The 26,045-nt window shown below is 38.7% G+C and overlaps 2 protein-coding genes and 1 non-coding gene across 3 annotated transcripts; 1 reads left to right on the top strand and 2 right to left on the bottom strand.

The window, feature by feature from the left end:
• Positions 1-1,245: 1,245 nt before the first annotated feature.
• LOC581793 (titin) lies at positions 1,246-7,164 on the bottom strand. The gene is made up of 3 exons (XM_003725805.3): positions 6,935-7,164; positions 5,936-5,998; positions 1,246-4,592 (listed from the first exon to the last, which is right to left on the bottom strand). Exon 3 carries the CDS (start codon positions 4,557-4,559, stop codon positions 1,404-1,406), a length of 3,156 nt encoding a protein of 1,051 aa, XP_003725853.2. The 5' UTR covers positions 4,560-4,592; positions 5,936-5,998; positions 6,935-7,164; the 3' UTR covers positions 1,246-1,403.
• Positions 7,165-15,904: 8,740 nt separating this feature from the next.
• LOC115925749 lies at positions 15,905-15,997 on the bottom strand. Its single transcript, XR_004064841.1, has one exon. It is a non-coding gene; the product is annotated as a U6atac minor spliceosomal RNA (small nuclear RNA).
• A 439-nt stretch (positions 15,998-16,436) lies between these two features.
• On the top strand, positions 16,437-25,266 carry LOC577040 (40S ribosomal protein S16). Its single transcript, XM_774944.5, has 6 exons — positions 16,437-16,504; positions 16,635-16,692; positions 19,549-19,650; positions 20,461-20,557; positions 21,921-21,968; positions 24,931-25,266. Exons 2-6 carry the CDS (start codon positions 16,639-16,641, stop codon positions 25,074-25,076), a joined length of 447 nt encoding a protein of 148 aa, XP_780037.1. The 5' UTR covers positions 16,437-16,504; positions 16,635-16,638; the 3' UTR covers positions 25,077-25,266.
• The last annotated feature ends 779 nt before the right edge of the window (positions 25,267-26,045 follow it).

Raw genomic sequence — 26,045 nt, forward strand, 5'->3', positions numbered from 1 at the left:
TCACTGACTCGTTTCTCTCATTTTTCTACTCCTATTAAAACTAACTTAATTTCAGGGTGGACTTCCCCTTTAACTACAAATCAAATGAAGAGGAGGTGGGGCTAGGTGAACGGCAAAGTGCATTTATAATCATGTCCAAGCTGCCTTTCCGAACTTCCAGATTTTGCCATGTACACCACCCCCCCCCCCAACTCTACTCTTGATCCCATGTTAAAGTCTTTTTCTCTATTCAGATCTTGCTCTTGCCCCTTTTCATACTTCTTCCAACCCTCTCTCTCCCGCCCTCCGTCTCTCTCCCACCATCTCCCTCTCTCTCTATATCTCTCATCTTCCCTACCTCTCTCTCTCTCTCTCCCTCCCTCCCCTATCTCTTTCTCTCTCTCTCTCCCTACATCTCCCTAATTCCCCTCTCTCTCCCCTCTCTCTCTTTCTGTCTCTCTCTCCAATCTCAATCTATCAAGTTCTATCAATAGAAGCAATTGATTCTGTTACAAATTAACCGATTGCAAAATTATATTTCTGTAAGATAAGATTTAATATTGCACATTTAAAAAGCATCTAATCAATTACTTTTTTCAAAGACTTCCGTACCACATCCAATGGTCTGTACAATCAATACACATTTTGAGCGATACTTCTTTAAGATCAAGTTTTAAAAAAATCTTGTTGCATGTGCCAATTTTATGATAAATCTGAATTATTTAGATGAATAAGAGCCAGGCAAATGGTTTTCACAAAAGTACACATTTTATCAACACCATTGCTAGTTCTAAATATTTAAATAGTATGTGTAGAGCTGTGCTAAAGACTTCATTTCCAGGGATGCCAGTCTTCAGGTACAAACCTGAATTCAGTCCCTGACGATTTATTTTCAGACCATAGTTTAGGCTTTTTTTGTGTACAAAATAGCTCTTTCTAGGTGATTTTCAGGCTCTCTTATCAATTCTAACTGGCATCCCCGATTTTTAATGTGGATTAAACTTGACCTCTGGTAATTCGACTTGTAGGAAGCTCGTGTAAGCGTGGACTAAAAAGTCTTCTAGCCTCTATGGGTGGTATTCTCGAAAGCGGACTAACTTTAGTCCATGGTTTAATCCACCGACTAAGTATGGAATGCCAAGTGTCCATATGAATATATTTTTTAACAATTTGATATGTCCCTAAATTACTGTGATAACATAAATATATCATAGTTATATTGTTGTTTATTAATTATTCAAAAACATATTCATATGGACACTTGGCATTCCATACTAAGTTGGTGGATTAAACCATGGACTAAAGTTAGTCCGCTTTTGAGAATACCACCCCAGGGTTTGACCTGAGCATCGGTCAGAATTGTTAGCGTCCAGTTGACACATTTCTTAAATATTGTAGATGACGACCATACAGCGGTTGGAAACTCATTTTGAATGTGGGCTGAGAAGTCTCTTGGCCTCGAGGAGTGTGACCTGGGCGTTGAACAGACTCTGCTGAACTTCTGTCCGCTGCGAGTTAGAGGCCGGAGAGGATGACCCAACAGAGGGAGGATAACCCTGCCTTATTTTCGTTGCTGGTTTCGTATCAGGTGGAGTTCTTGCAGGACTTGAAGAGTTGCTTATCATCGCCATTAACTCATCTGCGATTGTGATGCTGAAAGGTGAAGGGTTTTCTGAACTTGATGCCGATGCCCCGCGGTCAGGGATACCAGGTGATTTGTCTTCTGTTGGAGATGGTGAAGTGACTCCATTTGCTTTGGTGAATTCAGACACGAATCTGCTGAAGTCATCATAGGTTTGTTCATCTGGGAATATAATGGGAGATTCGGCCTCGATATCAAAGGGCTTCTTGAAAGTATCTTTCTTTGTCTTCTTTGGTTCTTTCTTTGAACTTGTTTGTTCTTTCTTGGGCTGCCCCTGATCATCTTTGACAGAATCAGTTTCATTTTCCCCATCACCACCATCATCATCTTTATCAGGTTTTTCATCTGGATCCTCCTCTCCATTGATCATGGCAAGGAGTGTGTTCATCCCATCTTCCGCTACCTTGCGACGCATCTCCTCCTGAAGTTCTATTTCTCTTCTTGCTTTCTCTGCTGCTTCTATCTTCCCTTTCCTAGCCATTTCCTCCTTCTGTAGCTCGTTGAAGTCGGCAATCGATCTCTTCTTTTTCCGATCCTTCTTCCTCAAGGTAGCATTATAAAATTCATCATCGATATCACTGTCCTCAAACTGCTCATCACTGAGTTGTGTGTGCTGTTCGGCCTCCTGCAACGACTGCGTAAGTTTCTTCCGAACTCGGAGACGAACTTCCTCGCGCTTCAGTTCTTTTTTGGACCATTGTGGTTTTGCCGCAGGTTCGCTTATGATTCTCACCGGGTTGGTCTCGATGAGCTGCTCTGTTGCCGATAGGACCTCTTTCTTCGGCTGTGCATGTGTGCTGCTCATCGGCATGTTCTGTATGAAATCTCTCTGTTGCTGGTTGATGGGTTGGTAGGTTTGCTGGGGTTGTGGGGGTGGTGGTGGAGGCTGTTGCTGTGGGTACTGTTGGTACTGTCCTTGTGGATATTGCATTTGCGGTTGCGGCGGCATCATAGGGGGTCCATAGCCATATGGATTCATACCATAATACGGCATTGGTGGAGGTGGCATCGGATACGGCATGACCATAGGCATCATCATTTGATTTACTGGCATTCCTCCTTGCCTACCCCCATTGACCCTACCGTTCGGTTGTTCACTCCTGGGCTGTTCTTCTTCACCTTCATCCGGGACTTTTCCACCCAGGGCTGCAATCAATGTCTTCTGGAATTCAGAGTCACTTCCAGAGGCATTTATGATGATGATTGGTCGGTTTGAGTTGTCACCCAAGGGCTTATCTACAAGGTTTGGTACAGCACCGGTCAGCTCATCATTGGTTGCTTCCTTAGCCACCTCTTGTGAAGGTGGTGGTGGAGGGGTGGGTTCCTTAGGAGGTGGAGGGGTGGGTTCCTTAGGAGGTGGTGGTGGTGGCGGGGTAGGTTCTTTAGGTGGTTCTGGTGTTGGTGTTTTAGCACGTTTGAACAGGGACTTGACCTTCCCCCATCCTGGAGTAGCTCCTGTCTCTGGCTCCTGGGTCTCTTTAATACTGTTCAAGGTAGTCCGCGAAGCATTCATGTTGGCCATACTAGAAGTCCGTAAGCTCACTTGCGATCCTGTTTTACTTGTAACACTTTTCTTCCGCCCAAATAACTTTCCCAGAATACCCCTTTGTTTCTCCTTAACTTCTTCATTATCCTCCTCTTCCACCGGATTTTCAGTTTTATTCTCCTCCACAGGTTTGTCATTCTTTGTTTCTTCCGGAGGATTTTCTTGTACCGGTTGTTCAGTTGTATCCTTCTGATCTTCTATCGATCTATCCTCCTGTTTGATGGATTTACTCTCCTCTCCTTCATCCTCCTTACGTACCTCTTCAACCTTGACCTCTTGTTTCTCTTCAGCATTCTCAGTCTCTTCCTCTTTTACATCTTCCTCTTTTGGTGTCTCTTCTTTCGTTTCCTCCTCTTTGGCTTCCTCCTCAGGTTTGTCCTCTTGCTTATCTTCTGTTACTTCTTCGATAGGTTCCTCTGGTTTGGGTTCCTCTTCCTCTTTGGGTTGTTCATCTTCTTTCACTTCCTCTGCTGGTGTTTCTTCTTCTTGCTTTGGTTCCTCCTCTGGCTTCTGTTCCTCTTCTTCTGGTTTTTCTTCTTTCGGCTTTTCATCCTCCTCTTTAGGCTCAGGCTCTTTTGCCACTTCCTCTACTGGCTCCTTTTTGCCTCCAAACAATCTTCTCATGAATATTGATGCCCGGGCAGCCTTCGTAAACTTTTTCGTCGCAGGTTTCGTCTCCTTCGGCTTCTCCTCTTCCTTACGCTTCTCTTCTTCTTCCTTTTTCTTCCTCTCTTCCTCTTTTTGCCTTTTCTCCTCTTCCTCCCTTTGCCCTTTCTCCTCTTCTTCGAGTTTCTTTTTCTCAGCTTCTATCAACCTCTCTTCCTCTTCTCTTTTTCTATTCTCCTCCTCTTCTCTTTTTCTATTCTCCTCCTCCTGTTGACTCGACGTTGGTGGGCGATTTTTGCTGGTTGGTCTGCTCCAAGCTTGACGCGTCGAAACCCGACTTTCATGCCCCTCCTGGATGCTGTCAAGATTCGGTTTATTGCTGGCAGTTCCAATCCGACGTGAACCCCTTCCTCTTCCCCTACCCCTTCCCCGTCCTCGCCCTCTGTCCTGATTATCACCACCACCTGCGCTTCTCGGTGGTGGTGCACCCCTTCCTTGAGATGGTGGGCGCCCCCTCCCCCTCCCCCTTCCCCTCCCTCGCCCTCTTCCCCTGCCCCCTCTCGCTCCTTCCTTTTTTCTCTGTTTCAAAACCTCCGCTCTCCTTAACGATTCCTCCCGTCGCTGTCTTTCCTTCACCAGTTCCTCATCCTCCTCGGGTTCCGGTTCTTGTTTTTTCTGCTCTTCATCTTTCTTCTGCTCGGGGTTTTCGTTGTCTTCCGGGGGTTTCTTCTTCTTTTTCTTCTTCTTCGGAGGGGCGACGTAGCTGAACGTCTGAATGTCACCCATTCCAATCGTTCACCGGCATAGCCTTTTCAGTTCCTATAAAGAAACAAAATGAAGAGGAGAGGGCAACTTAGAATGAAGCATATCAATTAGACATTCGAGTATCCTCGAAAAGGATGATACATGTATATGAATTAAGACAGTAATGTAAAGTGAGTCGAAAGCATTGGGGGAGCACATAAATCATTATGTAGGGGAAGGGGGGGGGGGTGAACATACAGAATGACTCCTATATCAATTTCTTTCCAAGTTCTTTTCCCTCCCTCCATTTTCCGCATCTCTCTTTATCTCTCTCATTTCATTTGATATTTTCTCTCTGTTATCGCAATGCAATGAGTTCGGGCGCCAGGGGGGGGGGGGGTGCATGTGAATCCCATGCCACCCTCTAGCCCCGCCACTGGTTAGATTACCGTAATCATAATCTCCGTTTGAAATGTTGATTATTTTGTCCATAGAAGCCATCTTAGATTTATATGAATCAATCGGGAAAATGAATATAGAACGATTTAATCCAAATGATTCATCTGCAGACATATCTTCCTTTACAACATTTTAATAAGGAGAAAGAGAGAGCGGAAAAGAGGGAGGGAGAGACGGAGAAAGAGAGAGGGAGAGGATAGAATGAGAGAGAGAGAGAGAGAGAGAGGGGAGAAGGGGTGAGGGAGAGAGAGAGAGAGAGAGAGAGAGAGAGATAGGGAGACAGACAGAGGACCGGGCGACATTTTCATGTTATATCCCTCATCTAAGATCCCCCCCCCCCCGCCCCTGGTTCCAACGGTCCCTCCCTATTTTGTGGATCCATGCTCCGTCCATGCTACGCCAGGATGTGGAGAAAATCGAAATTGAACAAAAAGATGAAACATGTCAAAGTGACGGTTGAACATAAACGTTGGTCCTACAAGTTAAAGAATTCGCTACGCGTACAGAAAAAAAAAACATAAAGAGGAAAAGAAAACGGACAGCATTATCAGCTGGCTTGCAGGGTTACTATTTGCAACCTTGAATACAAGCTGCCGAGGTGTGCAAGAACAGCCGGAAGAAAATAACTAGTAAATCTGTCGGATTAATCTCTCAATTTATTCCAATGAATGTAATTAGTAAAGTATCTTTTCTAATATGTATTACTAGGTAGGAACTTTTCTTTTGGGGGAGGACCAGCAACAATAATACATTTTCAATGACTCATTGTAGAATAGGATTTTGCTTCAGAATTTCCCATAATATACACTCAAAAATTCATTTGTTTTGTCTATGCGATTTGTTTAAACTTTCTCCCATATGTTATACCTGATTTTGTTCTGTTTACCAGCCATTTCAACATTTTAGAAAGATTGGATGCCTGCTTAGGATATTCTAATAAATGCATCTATGAAACTTACATTAGACTGCTTTCATCGTACTTCTTCACATATTCATCTGTTCCACTATCGCCATTCAGTTATCTAATTGAAAAAGGAGAGAGTGAAAGTTCTTTATCGTTAAAGAGTATACTCTGCTCATACAAAACTATCATAAGGCAGAAGAAATAATGCAAATATATATCAGTTTCTTCTAATTGAACAAAAAACATTTCCAATTAATAAAGAACCAATGAGCAGGTCAAAACTTGTTAATGAATGAAACAAATTCTAGGAAAACAATGTTATGCTCCGGCCGGTCCCTCCGACAATTATAGTTTTATTTCTTTTGGACTGCTTTGATAATGATGTAGCAGGTAAAGTGATCTTATTTTAAAACATGGAATTACTTAATGAACGTTTATATGATATTGACAATTTGACAGAATGGTGATGTTAAGAATTTTTAATTACGATGGTCATGTGTTTGTGGGAAGATATACTTTTAAAAACGTTGAGTGATTTTACAAACCGTATTATATATGTCACACAGTCAGGAATAGTCTATACCTAAAAACAGTTTTTAAGATAATATGTTACAAAATTTAATGAACCCTCCCGGTGTACACTAAAGTAATATATATTTTTTTTAAATAAGACACATTTGGTAGTTCTCTTAAACGTTTCAAACCGATAATTACTACATGACATATTTGATAGAATGTTGATGTTAAGAACTTTTAAACTATGATAGTGTGGTTGTGCTGAGATAGTATAGTACTTTTTAGACTGTTGATTGATTTTACAAACCACATTTCACCTGTCAGGAATAATCTACCTAAAAATAGTTTTCAAGATAATATGTTACAAATGTCTATGTACTATACTAAATATGTATTTGAAGAAGAAAAAAAGGGAGATATGGTACATTATTTTTTTTAGGTCTTATACAAGTCTCAAACCAACAACAGTTACTAACAACCAATAACAACAATTACCCTCAAATTTCAAAGTCTTTAAAAGATTATCATTCTCACTCACCTTTCTTATTTTCCACCTTCCCCCAAATCATCACGATGAAGGATGGATTTATCAACCAAACAATGACGATTTATCTTATCCAATTATCTGATGAGAATCCATTTACTATATACTTTCCACCCTTTATGACACGAATAAGTAAGACTATATAATTATATGACACGAAATGGTAAAAGAAATGTATGACACGTAATACCAGGTCACGGTATAGGAATGTTACTATACAGTGTATTATTGTAACTGAGGAGCAATCTAAAATAAGTCAAATCGATCGATAACGGGGCATTGATAGTTCCTTCTGTTACTCTGTTTTACAATGGGATGAACCGATGAGGGGATGTATTGATCTAGTTGTCTGTTATTCTCGCCTATATGCAGTGGGATGTATGTGTGTATGGGGCGTATGGGGGAGGATCTCAAAATATATTCTCGAAAAACCGCAATGACGTGGTTAACCAAAATACTCACTCTCTCTCCGTCTCTCACACACACTCTCTCTCTCTCTCTCTCTCTCTCTCTCTCTCTCTCTCTCTCTTTCTCTCTCACGCACACACACACACACACACACTCTCTCTCTCTCTCTCTTGCGCACTCTCTCTTTCCCTTTAATTTCACCTATTCGAACCTAATCCCCTTTTATTTTTACACGTACTGTGTTAAGTGCCCCAAGTAATTTTTTTTTTTTTACATAAGAACCGTTTCCCCTTATCAGTATTAAAATCGGACAGATGCCCCTTCTCATTTGCAATAAGTGTCCATTTCCATTCTCATAACTGCCCGCTTTATGATCGTTATGTGTCCCTTTTTTCTTTCTAATGAGAGCCCCTGTTTAGTTTCACCAAGAGCCCCTTCACTTTCTCATAAATGATAAGTGCCCCTTTTATTTTGACACTTGCCCCTTTTACTTTCAAATAAGAGCACCCGTTTCATTTTATCAATAGCCCCTTCTTTGTCTCTTAGAGGGGAATTCCACCCTGATATTAAATTGTATTATGAATAGAAGCAGACAAATTTGAGAAACAATTCAGTGAAACTGGGGATCGGGGAAAAAAAGAAGTTATGAATCTGTCAGTCAAAAACAGGGAATCTTTGAAAAAATTGCAATGCGGTCAGAATGATGTGATGTTATCCCTTTACCATTCACCACTGATCTGACCCCAAATCTCCATTTTTTCTGAATAGACCTATCTTAGGGGTGCATGAAAGAACATGTTATCCGTGACGTATGATCGAGATAGGCACGAAGAATATAATTCATATATATTTTGATCAAAATGGAATTTAATGACAATTCTTGCATTCAACAAAGGATACAATGTGAGGGGGTGACATCATATTTAGAGACCGCGTTGCCAAATTGACTCACAGATTTGAAGTATTTCATGAAAAGTTATGGATTAAAAAAAATCCATAACTTTCATATTTATTGTCCCATTTTTCTCAAATTTTCACTGATGTGTTATTTTCACTTTTCTACTGATATTAAAACAAACATTATAATCAGGGTGGAATTCCCCTTTAAATACCACTTTTCAACTCCGATAAAGGCCCCTATTAAAATTTGATAGGTACCCCCTATTATTTAACAAATGCCCCTTTCCCACTGTTAACAGTGCCCCTTTTTCATTCTCATAAGTGCTTATTCCTATCTCTTGTGAGTGCCCCTTTTCAGGTGCGAGAAGTGTAGGCCTAACTTTTCACCTCTTATAATTGCCCCCTTTTTTAAACTTTGACACGTAGGCCTACTCTTTTTTTTTTCTAATGTCCTTTCCCTTCTGATAAGTGCCCCCTTTTCCTTTTCCCGTAATATGTGCCTAAAAGTCCACCATGATTGGTGTTGTTGTTGTTGTTGTCCTCTTTATAAGATGTCATTTTGCATTACCGACCTCACAAAACGTTGCTGGCTCGCTTCGCTCGCTCGTAAATGATACATTCAGACCATCACACTCAACTGCAAGTAATGATGCTAAAGCAATATAAGAGAGACATAAGTATTGAAATCATTCCTGATAATGTAATCACAATATGTAAGTGTCTAAAAATGTTACATGTATTTGAGGTTTCCCTTTGAAGGTGCCCCCTTTTTTCCTCCAGAAGTGCCCTTTTTGTTCCCCTCCCCACCCCAGCCCCCTCCAACTTTGGCAGACGCTAGCTCCACCGCCACTGCACTATATACCGCCCACCCCTCGATCCTCCTTAACTCTCCGTCGCCATGCAGTGAGTATATGCGTGCCGTTTTGGACCGTCGACCCTAATGATATCGGCCCAAGCTGTACTTTGAACAAATTTTACAATGTTGTAGCATCGAACAGATTGTTCACGTGGTTGATTTTTAATGTTGCAACTAATCGGCTGAAAATGGAGAAGGGTACAATTATTGCTTTTCTTGTATTTATTACGCTTATCCCACTTCTCAAAAAAAATTGTGCGTACCTCAACAATGATGATTATTGCAATGATTATCATGTGATAGAAAATCTGAACAGCACATTGCAGGAGATAACAGAAATGTCAGAAATTGTTCCTGCAGAACAGAACTCAAGTAGAAGGTCTAACTGCAAGCTTATACCAACGACAGTTCAAGAAGATGCCCGAACACTTTCCCGATTGCTTCGTGCAGGTAGTGCCTTTATACATTTTCATCTTCATATTGAAAATATGTCGCAACTGTATGTAAACGAAGCTGCTATTGAACCGTTTACTGTCATATGGGCCCTGAAAGGAAAAGGATATTATTTGTTAACTCTTCCATATGACTTTGTATACCTTTCGCTAGGAACCTTAGGTTCGGATGTCAATGTCATGGAAGTGGATGTTCCCATGGCGTCTGACCACTGTTTCAGGAAACAATCGGATGAGGATAAAGAAAGGATGATCGTTGGTTACCTCAAAAACTTGGCAGATGTCGCTTTGTTCACCTTAGAGCAGGAAGTGAAAGGGTACCCAAAGCAAGAGTATAAGATATGCATTGAGAAAAAACCAATTCGCGAGGCTATCACCGATGCCAGGACCATAGACACCATTTATCAATGCTGGATGGATGGCACGACTGGTTTTGTTGAAAAACAGTGGTGGATAAATCTCCCGAGATTAATTGGATTTTTCATCACTGGATTCTTGCCAGTTCTCCTCGTAAACTTTACAAGAAAACATCCACCGTTGATTCTGGAAAATGAAGTACTTGTGGAAGCTAAAACAGACATACCGCTTGGGGTTCATCATTTCCTCTTTCATTCCTGGAGTGACAGACGAAATTTCGTAACTTTGAGAAGCTTGTTTTACATTATTTTGTTGACTTTACTGCCATACACACGCTGGTTTGTGTATATTGCTTTGGAAGGAGAAGTTTTTATTCGTCGTTTAAATGAAACGTTTTTTCACAGTTTTTCTTCTCTTGATACAATACTAACTGTATTGTTTGGTGTTATTATGTCACTTTGCTTTTGGATATGCACAGTAGTTTTTACGATTTTAACATCTTCCAAAGAACGCTCTCACGGTTACATGAGCGCCTTTGTCAAATTTATTCGATCATTTTGGACTATTCCCAAGAATACAAAGACTATCATGCACCAAGTTGTCTCTAAAGATCTAGATCGTCATCTTCCTTCGCTAGTCGAATCTTCTGGTTCTCAGTTAAACAAGTTTGGCGGTTACGTCCTCCACCGCTTCCAAACGCTGTTCTATCCTCCATTGTGGTCTTACTTCTTCACTCATTATAGCTGGAGTTCTATCTTCATGATTACACCATTTTTCATATCATTGCTTTTTTATTCAGTACCATTTTTACATGTTCCTTTTCAACCATTAGAATCCTTCATCCCTGCTGGTGCTGGTGATAAAGATTTCAATAGAACTTATCAATATTTTTGTCATTTCTTAAAATTCTTGATATGCTGTTCAGTGATGGTCTATACAAATCTTATGGCAAATTTAGTTACCATTTACGTAATCGAGATTAGTGCATTTACTGCCATCGGTCTTTTGATGAACTACAATACCACGCAAGGAGTATTCTATGCAGGAGTAATATTTGCAGTCTTCGTCCTCAAGATATTCATTCGATTTTATGATGTTTATAAGACTCGTCTTCGCATGTTTATTGAAATAGCTATTTCAGTTGAAAGGAAAGCTTCTTCACTAATCATAAATGAAGACGACATACCCCATGTCCCGTGGAAACTCTTCTTAAAATACATCGCGATGTATAAACCTGTTTATGTAGAAGTAACTAAACTTGTAGCTGTAATCATTACTCTAACTTTATTGGCAATGTTTGTTTTTCATCACATGGTGATTACAATGGAAATTGCAGATGTACCCAGCGTTGTGAATGCGATCGGACTACTACTGCTCTCTCGTATTGGTCCTCAGTTAAACTGGTTTTCATCTCAAGTAGAAACGGATAAGGAAGAAGTGAGGGCTGAGATAAAACGTTTCCTTGGCAAATTTAGAAATAACGAGCAAATCTTGGTTTATCTAAAAGCAGAGGATTGTTTCAATCCGGATAATGCCATTTTAGATAAAGATGAGATAGGTAAGACAGAATCCTTCCAGCGACTATCTAGACGAATGGTTTTACGTTCAGGAAGAACGTTTTAGCATTTAAAGGGCGTTGCTGGGATGTGCTTGGTGATTCAAAACTTGTGAAAGGGGCCAAAATGTTGTTTAAAAAATTACAATCCCAAATATTCATTAAAGTATGAACGCAAGATATTCATATTGGCAAAATTACAGACATTTTTAGTTTGCAACTTGCCGTCATGTTTTCTTTAACCCATTTGTTGTGAACAAATTGAGGGGTTCAATTTTCACTTATAAAAGGAAAACCTCAAAGTCTTTTGATTTGAAATTTTGTACACTTTCATAAACTCATCTTGCTGCTACAGACATAATTTATATGAGATCAGTTTTTGAGGGCTTGTAAATCCAATAGAGTCTTTAAGATAGGCCTATTATATATAGCTGGTTTGTATAGGGTATATCGTTTAAACCAATAATATTGGGGGGCCCGAGGCATTCAAATTAATAACTTATATCGTCCAAAATCTGTGTACTGGCGTTATCCATGTGACACTTTTCCAAATGTACTCTTGTTTTGTATTCAATGATTTCTTTGTTTTTGCCGAATAAATAATAATTTTAATAATAATAATAATAATATTAATAATAATACATTGTACTATAGTTATTTTAAAAGATATTATTTTGTGTAATGTTGTCTTCTTTTGTATACGGTCGTGCTGAAAAAAAGCCTTGCGGCAGAAAGCATGTTTTTAAAATAAACTCACAGTATTGAAATAAATAAAACAAAAACAAAAACATACCAATATAAACAAGTTATACCTGCAGTGGCATGACTTGCATGGGTGCAGCCATTGTCTTGAAAATATGACGTACCAGTTGAAGTTGTACTCATGTATCATGCCCAAAGCTTTAGTTGGAAAGATCATTTTTAAATCAATAACAAAACTTTTATTTTCCAATGAGGAAAACTGATAGCTGAAAAGATTATGTTTGGTCAAAAATATATAACAGGGGAGCATTATTCATAAGTATTATCCCTATACCCAATTAGGTTGACGAGTGTGTATTTGTATTGTATAAGGGATGTATATGGATGTATATTGATGTATAAGTATATATATATGTGTTGTATGCATGTGTATAATTATGTAAACATACATGTATGTATGTATAGGGCTATGTTGTATAAATGCATGTACTTGTAAAGAAGTATGTATATATATATATATATATATGTATATATGCAGTCAAATATTTCAACACTATCCTCTTCACCTATATATTGCCATTATGTTGTGTATGCATGCCATACACTCCATTGCTACTTTGTTGCAGTCCTCTTCTTTTCTCTTTCTCCAAGCTCTCTATTCTCCGCTCCTCTTTGCCTATCCCTTTCTTCCTTTCTTCCTTTCTTCCTTTCTCCCATTTATAATTGTATTTATGTATTCGGGCGTGCCCTTTACAAGCTATGCTTATCGGGTTTCGCGCCTTTTTCCTTGTAATACAAGTTCTTTAATTATATTTATGTTCCTACTTATAAATTGTATTGTTTGGAAGAAAATAAATGTTCATTTGAATTGAATTGAATTTCATTTCATTTCATTAATGAGAAACCTTCACCTCAACAGAGCACCACGTTATTATGCAATTTGCGCTCTGGCAATATAAAGTATACAAATGTATAACAGGTGAATGAAATGCCTCATCATGCACCGAGAAAGGAAGCATCCATACATTTAAATACATTTACTTGTCTATGATAAACGATATCATAATATAGTACGTCGCGTTATCAAGAAAATGGCGATGCTCGTGTCGTGCTGAGAAACTGTACATTAATTGCTCTTGCTTTAAACACTTTGGTGCACCTTGTAAGTTGTAGATTAGTGAACAAGAATACAATAAACCTCTTAGAATAAGTAAAGTTATTTCTTGGGGTAAGGTTCCTTTAAAAATTCATCACTTCCATTATATACGATGTACTCGTCAAAAAATGAACATTATAATTTCCATAGTGAAAATGGGCTACATAATTTTTTTTTCCAAAGGTCCGGGCCAAAGGTTCATATTTAAAAAAATGGCCTGGACTAAATCGAGTTTATACATAATTGTAATTTATAATAGCGAAAAATTCAAAGGTACGTAATTCCGAAAATGCAATAGAACACAATAGTCTTTATCGTTTTCGGAATTAAATGAACCTTCGGAATATTGGACACTATTGCAATTCACAACGATTGATCGAACCTGAAAATTAAAAAAAACTTAAAATTGGACCACAGGCGAAGGAAAACCCATTGGTGATCATTTTGTCTTGTACTTAATTATCACATGTTAAAAAAATTAGCTTCAAAGATCCCTGCAAATAATATAATCTGCACTTCAAAACCCTTTTGAAAATTAAGTCGCTTTTAATAATGCTATAAAAATAATGTTATGCCCCTAAAACTAAAAGGTAACTTTGATCTCTTAAGAAAAGGCCTGCAAACATGACACTGTTCAATCAATATTAATATAGAGATAACATTATAGGATATTATTATGTATTCTTTATCATTCATGTTTTTTTTTTTTTAACTAGATGCATAATATAACGTTAAGTCAACATGATCACGTTTATCAGTGGCCGCGTATATAGCGGTCCAGCCGTTTGAATGGGCTCATGAGCTGGGCTGACTGGGGGGGGGGGGGGGGGGGGCGGGGGGGGGGGGGGCATCGGATGAGAGACAGAGAGAGAGAGAGAGAGAGAGAGGAATTAAGAGAGATAGGTAGAGAGAGATATGTATAGATAGAGGAAGAAAGAGAGAGAGAGAGAGAGGGAGCAAGAGATAGGTAGAGAGAGAGAAAGAGAGAGAGAGAGAGAGGGGGGGGGGGGGGAGAAAGAGAGATATAGGTAGAGAGGGAGAGAGAGAGAAAGAGAGAAAGGTGATTGTGTCGAATTAGAAGAAGGAGATGGACAAGGAGGGAGGGAAATGTGTTGGGAGCCCCAAGTTGCCAAAAATTTGATGGCAAAAATATCACTTAAATTGTATCATAATGTGAAAGAGGATGTCATTTAAAAGCCACTTCTGCAAAGATCCCCCAAAAAGTGTTTGAAGACGAATATTGATAAGAGAATAAATAATGTGGAATTTGGGGACCTCCCATTATAGTTTGGAGGGGATTTGTTACTTTACCAAGACTGGCCAAATTTCTTATCATTTTGATGACTCCTGAGAACCTTGCATTACACACCAATCAGGCAATACTTATATAAATTATGCTGTGACAATTTTCATCAACTTTTTCTGAAGTGGGAAGTGTTCAGTTTTTTTCTTCAGTTTTCATTTGTCTAATTATTAAGAAAAGAAAGGTAAAATACTAGTTGGAAAAACTTGGAATACTCTCCAGAAATTTTAAGTCAGACCTATTTTTAAGCAATATAAGCACTCAGCCTCATCTTTAAAAAAAAACGGTGAAGCAGAGAGTGAAAAAGACTCAAATGGGGGCCGGGGGTAATTGAATTAAGTGTGATTCTTCTTCTTCTTCTTCTTCTTTTTTTTTTTTTCTTCTTCTTCTTCTTCTTCTTCTTCTTCTTCTTCTTCTTCTTTTTCATCATCTTCTTCTTCTCCTTCTTCTCATTATCATTATTATTATTATATTTTCCCCTACTATTGCTGTTAATTGTTACTATTTGTTAATATTGTTATTATTTTTATTATCATTGTTACAGGGACACATAATACCTCCTAGACAATCACATTCTGCATTCAATGTCGCCCATTTCAACCCCCGCCCCCTGTTTTTTTAAAGGGAAAGTCCACCCCCCAAAATAAGTTTGTTTCGATAGAGGCAGAATAATAAGAAAATCAGGTGAGTGAAAGTTTGAGCAAATTCTGAATGAAAATAAGAAAGTTATGAATGATTGAAGTTGTGATCAATCAAATACAAATTGGCAACTCTGTGACTTATTATACGAGCTCTCCTTCATTTGCTTTGTGCATAATATTCCATAAAATCATATTTTCTTCGTTATTGATGACGGAATATATATTTGTTCCTTGCAGGGGGAGTATAGAAACATATTTGCAATTATTATATTTAGGGTGCATGTATGGTTGAAATTTTTCTTCAACGAGGGAAAATGAAAATTTTAGATTTTTTTAGTACTGAGCAAATGGAAGTTGAGCTCGCATGATACGTCATAGAGTTGCCAATTTGTGTTTGATTGATCACAACTTAAAAAATCCTAACTTCCTTATTTTTAATCGGAATTTGCTCAAACTTTCACTGACTTGTTTCTCTCATTTTTCTACCCCTATTAAAACTAACTTAATTTCAGGGTGGACTTCCCCTTTAATAGTGATCGAGTGCATCATCATTTTTATTCTTCAATTTGAAGTGAGTACAATATATGCACTATGACTTTTTGGAAAGAAAGATCTTTATCTTACTTTCTTAGGGGAAAAAACGTGCTGAGATGCCACAAAGTAAGTGGCAATTCGTGTGTTGTCACCCGAAGATGAATTTCGTCCTTTTCAAGGGGAGTGCTAACCTAATTCTCCATGATTTATGGTTGTCTTTGTTTGTTTTGTAGCATATTGCATTCATTCAGTACAAATGAAAACATAACGTCTTTAAATTTATTATACTGATTGAATATTATTTTCAGTATAATTTATTTCAAAACATTATATAGACCCCTACTGTGTATTTAGCTGTATCATCGATTTCTGAGGGGTGTACAATTTTCTTTACATTTGTATAATGTTATGTATATCAATGAAGATTTTTGATGTTGATATATGTATGTATGATGTAATGTATATAAATGAAGATGTATGATGTATAATTTTTTTCATTTGTACGGAATGAATGCAATAAAGAATACTTTGATCTAGATCTATATCAAAGCCCTCCCCTTCCCCTCCGATCCCCGCGCCCTCCAGCCCCCTCCCCCCGATACCTCTATAATCGGAATAATGTCAGGTTGACTCTAGCTATCGTTTGACCTCACCACGTGAAACCCGTTCAACTTCCTTTTCAGGTCAACCACAGACAGAGGTACACGATGAATGAAATAATCTATCATAAATTGACTTATTATTGTAAATATCCACTATCATTATGACAAAATCGCCTTTTAAACACATCTCTTAACATTACCCTTGTTATTTCTCTTGCTATGATACAGAACAATGGCGGAAAAAGAGAAGACACCAGCCCAATCCGTGCAAGTGTTCGGCAGAAAGGTATCCATTTTTCACTTGTTTTTAGTCCCAAGTGTGCTCTTTCGTGTTAGTTGAAATTGATTGTTGCGGATGCTCGAGTCAAGAAGGCTGCATGGCATTGCATGCAAATTAACACCACGTTGATGTTGTTGATGTTTGTTATTTTGAGTGGGCAGCATTCTACATCACTTTCAGGTTTACAATCAAGTCTTAATGATCCAACAATAACATGTTCATAACAATTTTGATGTTAGTCGTAGACTATTTCATGAAGTTGAAAAAAAAAGAATGAAACAACGGAGCTAGCTCACAATCCCAATCGCATGGCCAGGCATGCCCATGGATGTCATGGCATGGTTCAGAAGTGGGCTGTGTTGTGTGACATGTGTGAGTGACCATTCTTTGGACTGTAACTTGGGCAAGGAGACATTCTACTATAACATGCCAAAAATCAACTAAATCTTCAACAATTGTTCAAATAATGAATGGTCATGATTTAATAGACCTAGATCTAGTGGTTATCTTGCCTTTTTTGTGTCAATTTTCTTAATCTTATCTTTTTTGGAGTAGGCCTATTTTTCATTGTAAAAACGAAGACATGGGTGGGGGGCCTGCATGCACGCTTGAAGTTAGAGTCCGTATTGATGATCATCAATAATGTGAATTACTGATGTGAATTTTATGAGGATCAGTAGGGGCGCTGGTCCGAAAATAAGGATCGTCTTTGTAAACGCAAACAGACTCGTCCTAATTTTTTTTTAGGATCGTCCGCATTTTCACAGAGGTTTCATATTTCTGATCCCTGCATTGGCGATGCGTAAAACGGATTCCGTGATGATTTTCTTGATGCATTTTACATTGACTTTGAACAGAGACTTCACGTTATGAGCGATAAATCTTCGGGAAGATGGATAACCTATAAAAGTAGACCGTGAACTGGGGTTATTTCCTTACGCGGATTCCGTTTTTCGCAAAAAAAAACGTCTGCGAAAATTAGGATGATCCTTATTTCTTAGAACGCAATTTGTCCGCGTTCACTAGGATATCCTAGTTTATGCGGACAATACTCATTTTCAGGCCCACCGTCCGAACGGTATGCAATTATATTTTGCAGCAGTTTGCCGTGAAACCTGTGAGAAAGTGTATAGTACAATGTCTTTGTTTTTTACTTTGGCCTTTGCAATCGACCGAACGCGCCCTCAGACTGTGTGTTGCAATTCGCAAATTGTGTGACTCTACAAACAATTTAACACAAATAACATGCAGACACAGACATAAGTCAGTGGAGACTTCCTGAAAATATTCTGTAAATTAGTATTGATTTGAGAGACTTGGTTATTCAAAGTTCAGTCAATATTCACAACTGACATGACAAGTCACAACATAATTCTAACTTTTTTTTGTTGAAGAAAGGACTACCTAAACTTTGATTTGCGTCAGTTGTGAATTAATTATTGTGAATGCCCACATCAAAATGACATGTGACATGCCACAATGTAATGCCAATGACACAGACATTCAATTTCTTGCCAATTTCTTGCCAAATTCAATGAGAGCTTTCCCTAAAAAGGAAAGAACTTGAAAGGTGAATGCTACCAACAAAACTAAAAATTGTGAAAACAGCAATGCATGATAAATTTGCTGCTATTGGTAAGATTTTCAAAGAAATTTGAGGGAAATCCATCCTTGAGATTTTGCCCTGCAGTCAAACTCAATTTATGGCAGTGAAGAAAGAAACGGACATTGCATATGTAGTAGCAGAATTAATGTTTTATTGTACTACAGAGTCTTAACGTTGTTGCGCTGTGGCCGAGTGTAGTGTTTACTCATGTTTGTTAGATCTATGTGATCTTTTTGTGTTGTAATGTTTTCAAGTTACCATTCTTGTTCAAAATTTGGTTGGTTTACTCTTATCTGCATATAGGTCTATTAAAAAAAAAAAAATCTCCAATAAACAAGAGCTTTTTATTGTTTGTTATCTTCAATATTATATGTAGAGCTTGCCACTATCCCTATTCCCTACCCAATAATATATGCCCTCCTTCCAATGCAGTTTTCATATTTTTTACAGGGGACCCATGCACTCATCATGCATACAGACCCAGAAAATTGCGATCCAGAGTCTTCCAGAAATTGTCTTCCAGAAATTGTATAATAATTGTGTAAATTGTATATCAATCAAAAGGCAGTCCTCACTTTGAAAGTGGTCTTAGTTAGACCGCTCCAGACCGCTCCAGAGGAACGGGTCTTGAGGAACGGTTTACGAGCGTTCACACTCCGAGCAGTTTTTATGGCTCAAACCGCTCCACGAGTCAAAGTGGTCTTGTTGCTATGGCAGCTCAGGTAAGCGGGTCAATTTTTTCGCGCGCGGAATCCAAACCCTATGTCACCTGATGTCCCGTTCGCGACGCGTCCCGTATACATGTATATGTGTAGTGCCTGCCCGATCAATCATCGCGCGGAACGTCACTTCCGTTCAAAGTACGCTTTCCGTTCACATTGCACGTTAGAGCGCTCTGGAGCGCTCTTAATAAGACCCGCTCCTCAAGACCACCTCGGAAGGTGGACTTCTGGAGCGGTCCAGAAGTCCGCTTCCTGGACCACTTTGAGCGTTCTCATTCACCTAAGAACCGCTCCTGAGGAGCGGGTCTTAGTTAGAGCGCTCCAGAGCGCTCCAACGAAGTGAGTGAGAACGGGTTCAAAACCGTGCTAAAAAATAACTCCTGACCTTTAGAAGTAAACCTCATTATGCTTTCTGATTATTTGACTTTTGACAGTTTTTATTATTGCTGTCTCGCACCCCAAAACCTTGTTCAATTTACTAATATGAATACTGTGAATTTACTAATATGATCTCTATTATTTCTCCATTATTAGAAAACGGCCACAGCTGTTGCCCATTGCAAGCAAGGCAATGGACTACTAAAGGTCAACGGTCACCCTCTGGAGCTCGTCCAGCCTCTGGCCCTCCAATCAAAGGTAAATAATTTATGATATAACATTTACTCCTGTGACTCTCACTGTCAGTTTTATTTTGTCAAAGATTTAGGATTTGTGTTGGTGTTGTGATTGGAATTGTGATTTGGTTAGATTTAGTGTTGGGGTAATCTTCAGTGTTTGCTCTTGGATCAAAGTTTTGAAATTAGTAAGGGTGGGAAAATGATTACAGAGCAATTGAGGAGATCAATGTTATTTAAAATCTGTTCTTTTTTTATTTTATTTTCATCTCAAACTTATGTATTTGTCACTACAAAAGAGCATGATTTTTGTATTTAACAGAAAAATTATTTAAGTCACGTGTGGCCAGTAAGTATAACTAGCATGTAATTTTTCAGTACAGGGAATTTCTGAAATAGCCAACTCCCCCCCCCCCCCCCTCCTCCCACTCCTTGCAAAGTTTCTGACAAGGATAGAGAAAAGGTCACAGGTACTTTCAACCTGAAAGTTGCTTTGATTCTTAGTAATCACCTCCCAATCTGACCAAGCATGAACAATTTTCTGACTACAGTGTACTTGTTGAAGGCTGCCAATAATAAAGGATGTTGGTATCAGTCTTGTTTTTCTGTTGATAGCCTGTGTATCTCTTGGCCCAGGATTTTTTCTTTCGTTCGTTTTGACATCTGGCTATGAATTAGTAGTCCCAAGGACTACCGGTAATTGTACAATGTTTGCAATGTAAAAGCGGACAAAATAATCAGACAAAGATGATCGTCTGACCTTGGCACCGAGTTTTTGAAAATGATGAAGGATTGTATATGTTTCATGCCCTTGTGTTTGTTGTATTTTTAGCTTATGGAGCCTGTGTATCTCCTGGGTAAGGACCGCTTCTCTGCTGTAGACATCAGGGTGCGAGTCAAGGGAGGTGGACGTATCGCACAGATCTATGGTAAGCATCACCCAAATATACAGAGGGAATTCTTTAAAGTGGGACTGCACTACTTGTAGATACTTGCGCCCTCTATATAGCAAACATTGGCTAAGCAGTACGCGTCTTTTTCATACCACGGCGAGCCCAGATTGAGCTCGTGAGGGAAACCTGCGCACGCGCACTCCTGAAGGAAACCAGTGCATGCGCACGTGGAATCCGGTAGGGTGGTCAATAGGGTGATAGTAATTATACAAATCAAGTTGTCATCAACTCGTTGTTAGCTCAATTGGTAAGGACAGTGTGTTACGAATAGAACCTTGGAGTTGCTGTGAGGGTTCAAATCTCAGTTTATTTAGTTTTTTTACCTTTATAAATAGTGAGGCAAAGCAATAAATAATCAAAGTCTAATTGTTTGTGACCTCTTTGCAAGCTTCCGTAGCTTGTTATGTATGAAAATGAGTTCATACTGGAATCTGGGCTCGCCGTGGTAGGCAGTACCTTTTGATCCCCCATGGTCCACTTTTTCTTATGTTAATTAAGAGCTGATTTGATGAGATAACCACCTGTCATTAACCTTCCATGAAGGCCTAATCCCCCCTGGCCAAACTAGTACTACAGACAGGCTTAAGTCATACGCATCTGTCAGCATGTCCACACACAAAACAATTCATCCCGAAACTCTATAACGAAACGTCTTGTAAAGAATCATCGTATAAATTTCAGGGTGTCCACACACAAGAAACGTCGTATAAATAATCATTGTATAAATTCTAGGATGTCCACACACAGAAGGAAGTAATCATGAAACTCTACAGTGAAATGTCGTATAGGTGCACAGTTTGCTACTGCGATCATGAAATGGAAGCGGAAATGAGGTCTCCTTTCGATCGAGGTCACGTTAAGCCCCGCCCAGTTATACCGTTCTAGTTCGACTAGTTATACTACTTACGTCCACACACAACACATTCTGTGATTAGGCGTGATTATTTATACGTCGTATAACGAAACGCATCTTTGGGCATCGTTTCGTTATACAACGTTTCGTTATACGATGTATCGTTAGTAAGCGTCCACACACACAATTTCATTGTGTAACTATCGTGAAACAGTATAACTATCTCGAAACAGTATAACTATCCCGAAACAGTATAACTAATCACGCCTAATCACGGAAAATGTTGTGTGTGAACACGGCTTTATCTTTGGAAAGTCAGATTACATTTTCTGACCTCATGTCTGTCTCAAAATGGAGGATTTGTGTATTTTGTTTGTAAAACGATAAATTACATAGATATTTATCAATGAATTCCTTTGTAGTCATTTTCTATGAGAACATGAAATCTGTATCCAATTAATTTTTATTTTGTGATTTCCTTTTCAGCCATCAGGCAAGCTATCTCCAAGTCTCTGGTTGCTTATTACCAGAAGTGTAAGTATTAACCCTGTAAACGATCATCGGATTGGCCGCCGATACCGATCCGATCAGGGGTGATCGGGGAAAAATTTCCGATCGCCGATCAATTAAAATGATCGGGAAAAAATCGGCAATTTTTTTTTTTTTTTTTTTTTTTTTTTTTTTTTTTTTTTTTTTATGACGAAAATTTTCAAGTTTTTGGCTGTCAAATGCTCTAAAAAAGTTCATGGCTGGGATTATTTTGTCATTTGGAAGTGTTGTAGACAATGATTGTTGATATTTAGTGCCTTTTCATGACTTTGAAATTAATAATATTGGTCTAAGAGCAGAGGCAAAACATGCGGGCCGCCATCTTGGATTATAATGTAGGTTTTTTTTTTTTTTTTTAATGACGAAAATTTTCAAGTTTTTGGCTATCAAATGCTCCAAAAAAGTTCATGGCTGGGATTATTTTGTCATTTGGAGTTGTTGTAGACCATGTTTGTTGATATTTAGTGCCTTTTCATGACTTTGAAATTAATAATATTGGTCTAAGAGCAGAGGCAAAACATGAGGGCCGCCATCTTGGATTATAATGCATACCTACATTATAATTCAAGATGGCGGCCTGCATGTTTTGCCTCTGCTCTTAGACCAATATTATTAATTTCAAAGTCATGAAAAGGCACTAAATATCAACAAACATGGTCTACAACAACTCCAAATGACAAAATAATCCCAGCCATGAACTTTTTTGGAGCATTTGATAGCCAAAAACTAGAAAGTTTTCGTCATTAAAAAAAAAAAAAATACCTACATTATAATCCAAGATGGCGGCCCGCATGTTTTGCCTCTGCTCTTAGACCAATATTATTAATTTCAAAGTCATGAAAAGGCACAAAATATCAACAAACATGGTCTACAACAACTCCAAATGACAAAATAATCCCAGCCATGAACTTTTTTTGAGCATTTGATAGCCAAAAACTTGAAAAATTTCGTCATTTAAAAAAAAAAAAAAAAAAAAAAATCGGCCGATTTTTTTTTGTCGCTCTTCCGATCCGATACCGATCAAAGGTGCGAGGGTGTCGCTCCGATCTTCCGATCCGATCAGAGCCCCAACTTACAGGGTTAGTAAGTATTATGTTCAACTATTGTTAAACAGCAGCCAAATATGGCAAGTTAAGCCTCCATTTTAAAAAGTTTATATTTGAGTTGTAGTGGACTATATGATGTTTTTGTCATTTCACATTCCTGTACATGATTGTAAATAGCCAGTTGGCTTTTATGTTATTTTTGAGTACCCAATAAAAAAAATTGGGGGGCTACTTTTCAAGCTTGCCTGCATGAAAATAACATTTTAAAATTTCTTTTGCATTGCACTCTATGCAAATTTACGAGGGCTCTTTTCTGATTTTCGGGGGCTGTTTTGTGCATTTCGGGGGCTATTTCGGGGGCTATTTCGCCCCGAGCTCCCGTTTATTTTTTTCACTGTTGTTAAAAGTGTTGGGCAAAGGTATCATTGACCCAGGGCTTAAATTAATCCAAGGCCACCAATGCCATGGCCGTGGATGCCCTCACTATGAACATGACAGACAAAGAAAGCGGACAAAATATACAGTTCCTCAGGTAGACAAAGGAAGATCCCTTCACTGTTAGTATGTAAAAATGTGTAGAACAGATGAATATGTCATGTGAAACCCGTTCTACACATTTTTACATACTAGCAGTGAAGGGAAGTTCCTTTGTCTACCTGAGGAACTGTATATTTTGTCCGCTTTCTTTGTCCGTCATGTTCATAGTTCCTTTTAATTGGCCTCAATGCCCCTCTCATTGGCCTTGGAGAATTTTTGTGCCCTTTCTAATTCTTCCTATTTGTGCTGTAATATATATAGGAATGTGCCCTGCAGAATAGTGGTCTTGCCCTAAAAGTATTGAAATTTAAGGGCTGTTGACCAACATGGTTTGAACATGGCATGGACATTAATTCAGTTCTCTGATGAGGAGACGAGTGCTATTATTTGAAATTTACAAAAAATTGATTCTATCTGTCTAGATAGCAGGGAATATTTTTCCTGGTACCGCAATGCAATTTGCTATGCATTTGTTCCATAGAAATGTACAGAATTTCATTTGAAATATTTATCCATCAGCTGAAATGGCTAATCAAAAAAAATTGAGGAAAATTATTCCCTGGATAGTGTATAAAGTACAGAGATGTGAGGTGCAATTGGGGGTGGGGGGGGGGGGGGGGATGGGGGTTTGTTTACTATAACGTATGGGGACATGACTTTAAGGTGAAAGTTTGATATTTGAGTCTTAAAGATAAAGTTAGAGTTCTGGTCATGCGACTGTAATGTGAAAGAAACTGTGTGAAATCGATCAGAAAAAGTTGATCATGTAGTATCAATAATGTAGTATTTATAAGTATTTGTGTGTACTGCAAGGTTCTGGAGTCATCGAAATGATAAATTTGGTCCAGTCTTGGTAAAGTAAAAAGCACTGTACACAGAAAGATGTATATGGGACTACACAAACATGTGGCATAAATTGTCATATTTAGAATTTGAAGAGTCATGCTTTTCAGGGAACATTTTTTCGCTGATGTTCTTCCACACTTGCATAATAACAATGATAACGCTCACAAATTATTTGTCACCTCGCCCCAGAACTCGACCTTCTCTTTATAAACTGTAATGTTATTATTACTATTTTTGCATACATGCCAACTGTTCAGATTAAAGAGGAACATTCCTCTTTTTGGGAGAAGATAATTATCATTTTAATGCAGGTGTTCCTCTTCCTGTACAAATGTGTCTGTAGTATTGAATAGGAGAGTTAGGATTGTTCCTCTTTTTTTTTAAAATAGCATAATTTGTACAGATTTCTGATTTTCAAATGTTGGCATGTATGTTTTTGTTGTTGGTCTCACCTATATTTGACATGGATAATTGCTTTGCTCACACGTAGAATTTTGTTTTATTTTGTCATTCTGCAGTCGTTGACGAAGCCTCCAAGAAAGAGATCAAGGACATCCTGATCCAATACGACCGAGCGCTCCTGGTCGCTGATCCCAGGCGCTGCGAGCCCAAGAAGTTTGGTGGTCCAGGAGCCCGTGCCCGCTACCAGAAGTCCTACCGTTAAGACCAGGTCTAGGAGGGATGGTGGTGATGCTAGTACCATAGGGGGGACACTGGTCCAAGATCTTGTGAATAAGGTCCTGGACTACGGACACACTCATCGGCTGAGGGGGGGTTTCATTTGCTATGTTCTCATGGCAGCAATTGTGGTTGCAATGTATGACATCATGGAATAAATACATCATGTAAATTCACATAATAGGTTTAGCTTGTGTATATTGTCTGGCTCCGATTTGACGCTAGAGAGTGCTCTAAAAGTGGAATATGTGCAATAAGCGAGTTCGTAATTAGGATTTGCGCATGTGCAGATAAAGGGCATTCATTCCCAAATTGTAAAACTATTGAGACGGATACTCGTATCGTGCTCATGAAAGTTATGTAATTAGTATTTATTTATGTACCGACAGTACATTTACCTGATACACAGGTGGAAGTATTCTTCTCAAGAGGGCAAACAAAAAGTATTCATGAAGCACCTCCATCACTTCGACAGTGAAAATTCTGAAATGCACAAGTGGGACGTATCCATCATGTAAAAGATCTGTGGATATTTGGGGGTCATGCGTTCCAAAGCTATTTACGAACTGGCTTATTACGTTAGCTTAGCGAAATTAAGTGCTCCCATGAAGATTCTATCTTGATGCAAAGTTGGTGATGTCATGATGTCGGTTTGATGAGGATAACTGGTGAGAAATGATGTGTATAAGAACTAAGAAGAGAGGGAGAGAAAAACGTTTGAGAGAGAGAGAGGAGGTGAGAGAAAAAAAGCGAGTTGGCCAGAGAGAGAAAGAGAGAGAGAAAAGCAAAGAGAGAGGAAAGTAAAGAGAAAAGCAAAGAGAGAGAGAGAGAGAGAAAAGCAAAGAGAAAAAAAAGCAAGGAGAGAGAGAAAAGCAAGGAGAGAGGAAAGTAAAGAGAAATGCAAAAAGAAGAGAGAAACAAGCAAGGAGTGAGAAAAGCAAAGAGAGAGAGAGAG

This window comes from Strongylocentrotus purpuratus, unplaced genomic scaffold, assembly GCF_000002235.5.
Source record: "Strongylocentrotus purpuratus isolate Spur 01 unplaced genomic scaffold, Spur_5.0 spur5_scaffold_18, whole genome shotgun sequence".
NCBI classification, from domain to species: domain Eukaryota; kingdom Metazoa; phylum Echinodermata; class Echinoidea; order Camarodonta; family Strongylocentrotidae; genus Strongylocentrotus; species Strongylocentrotus purpuratus.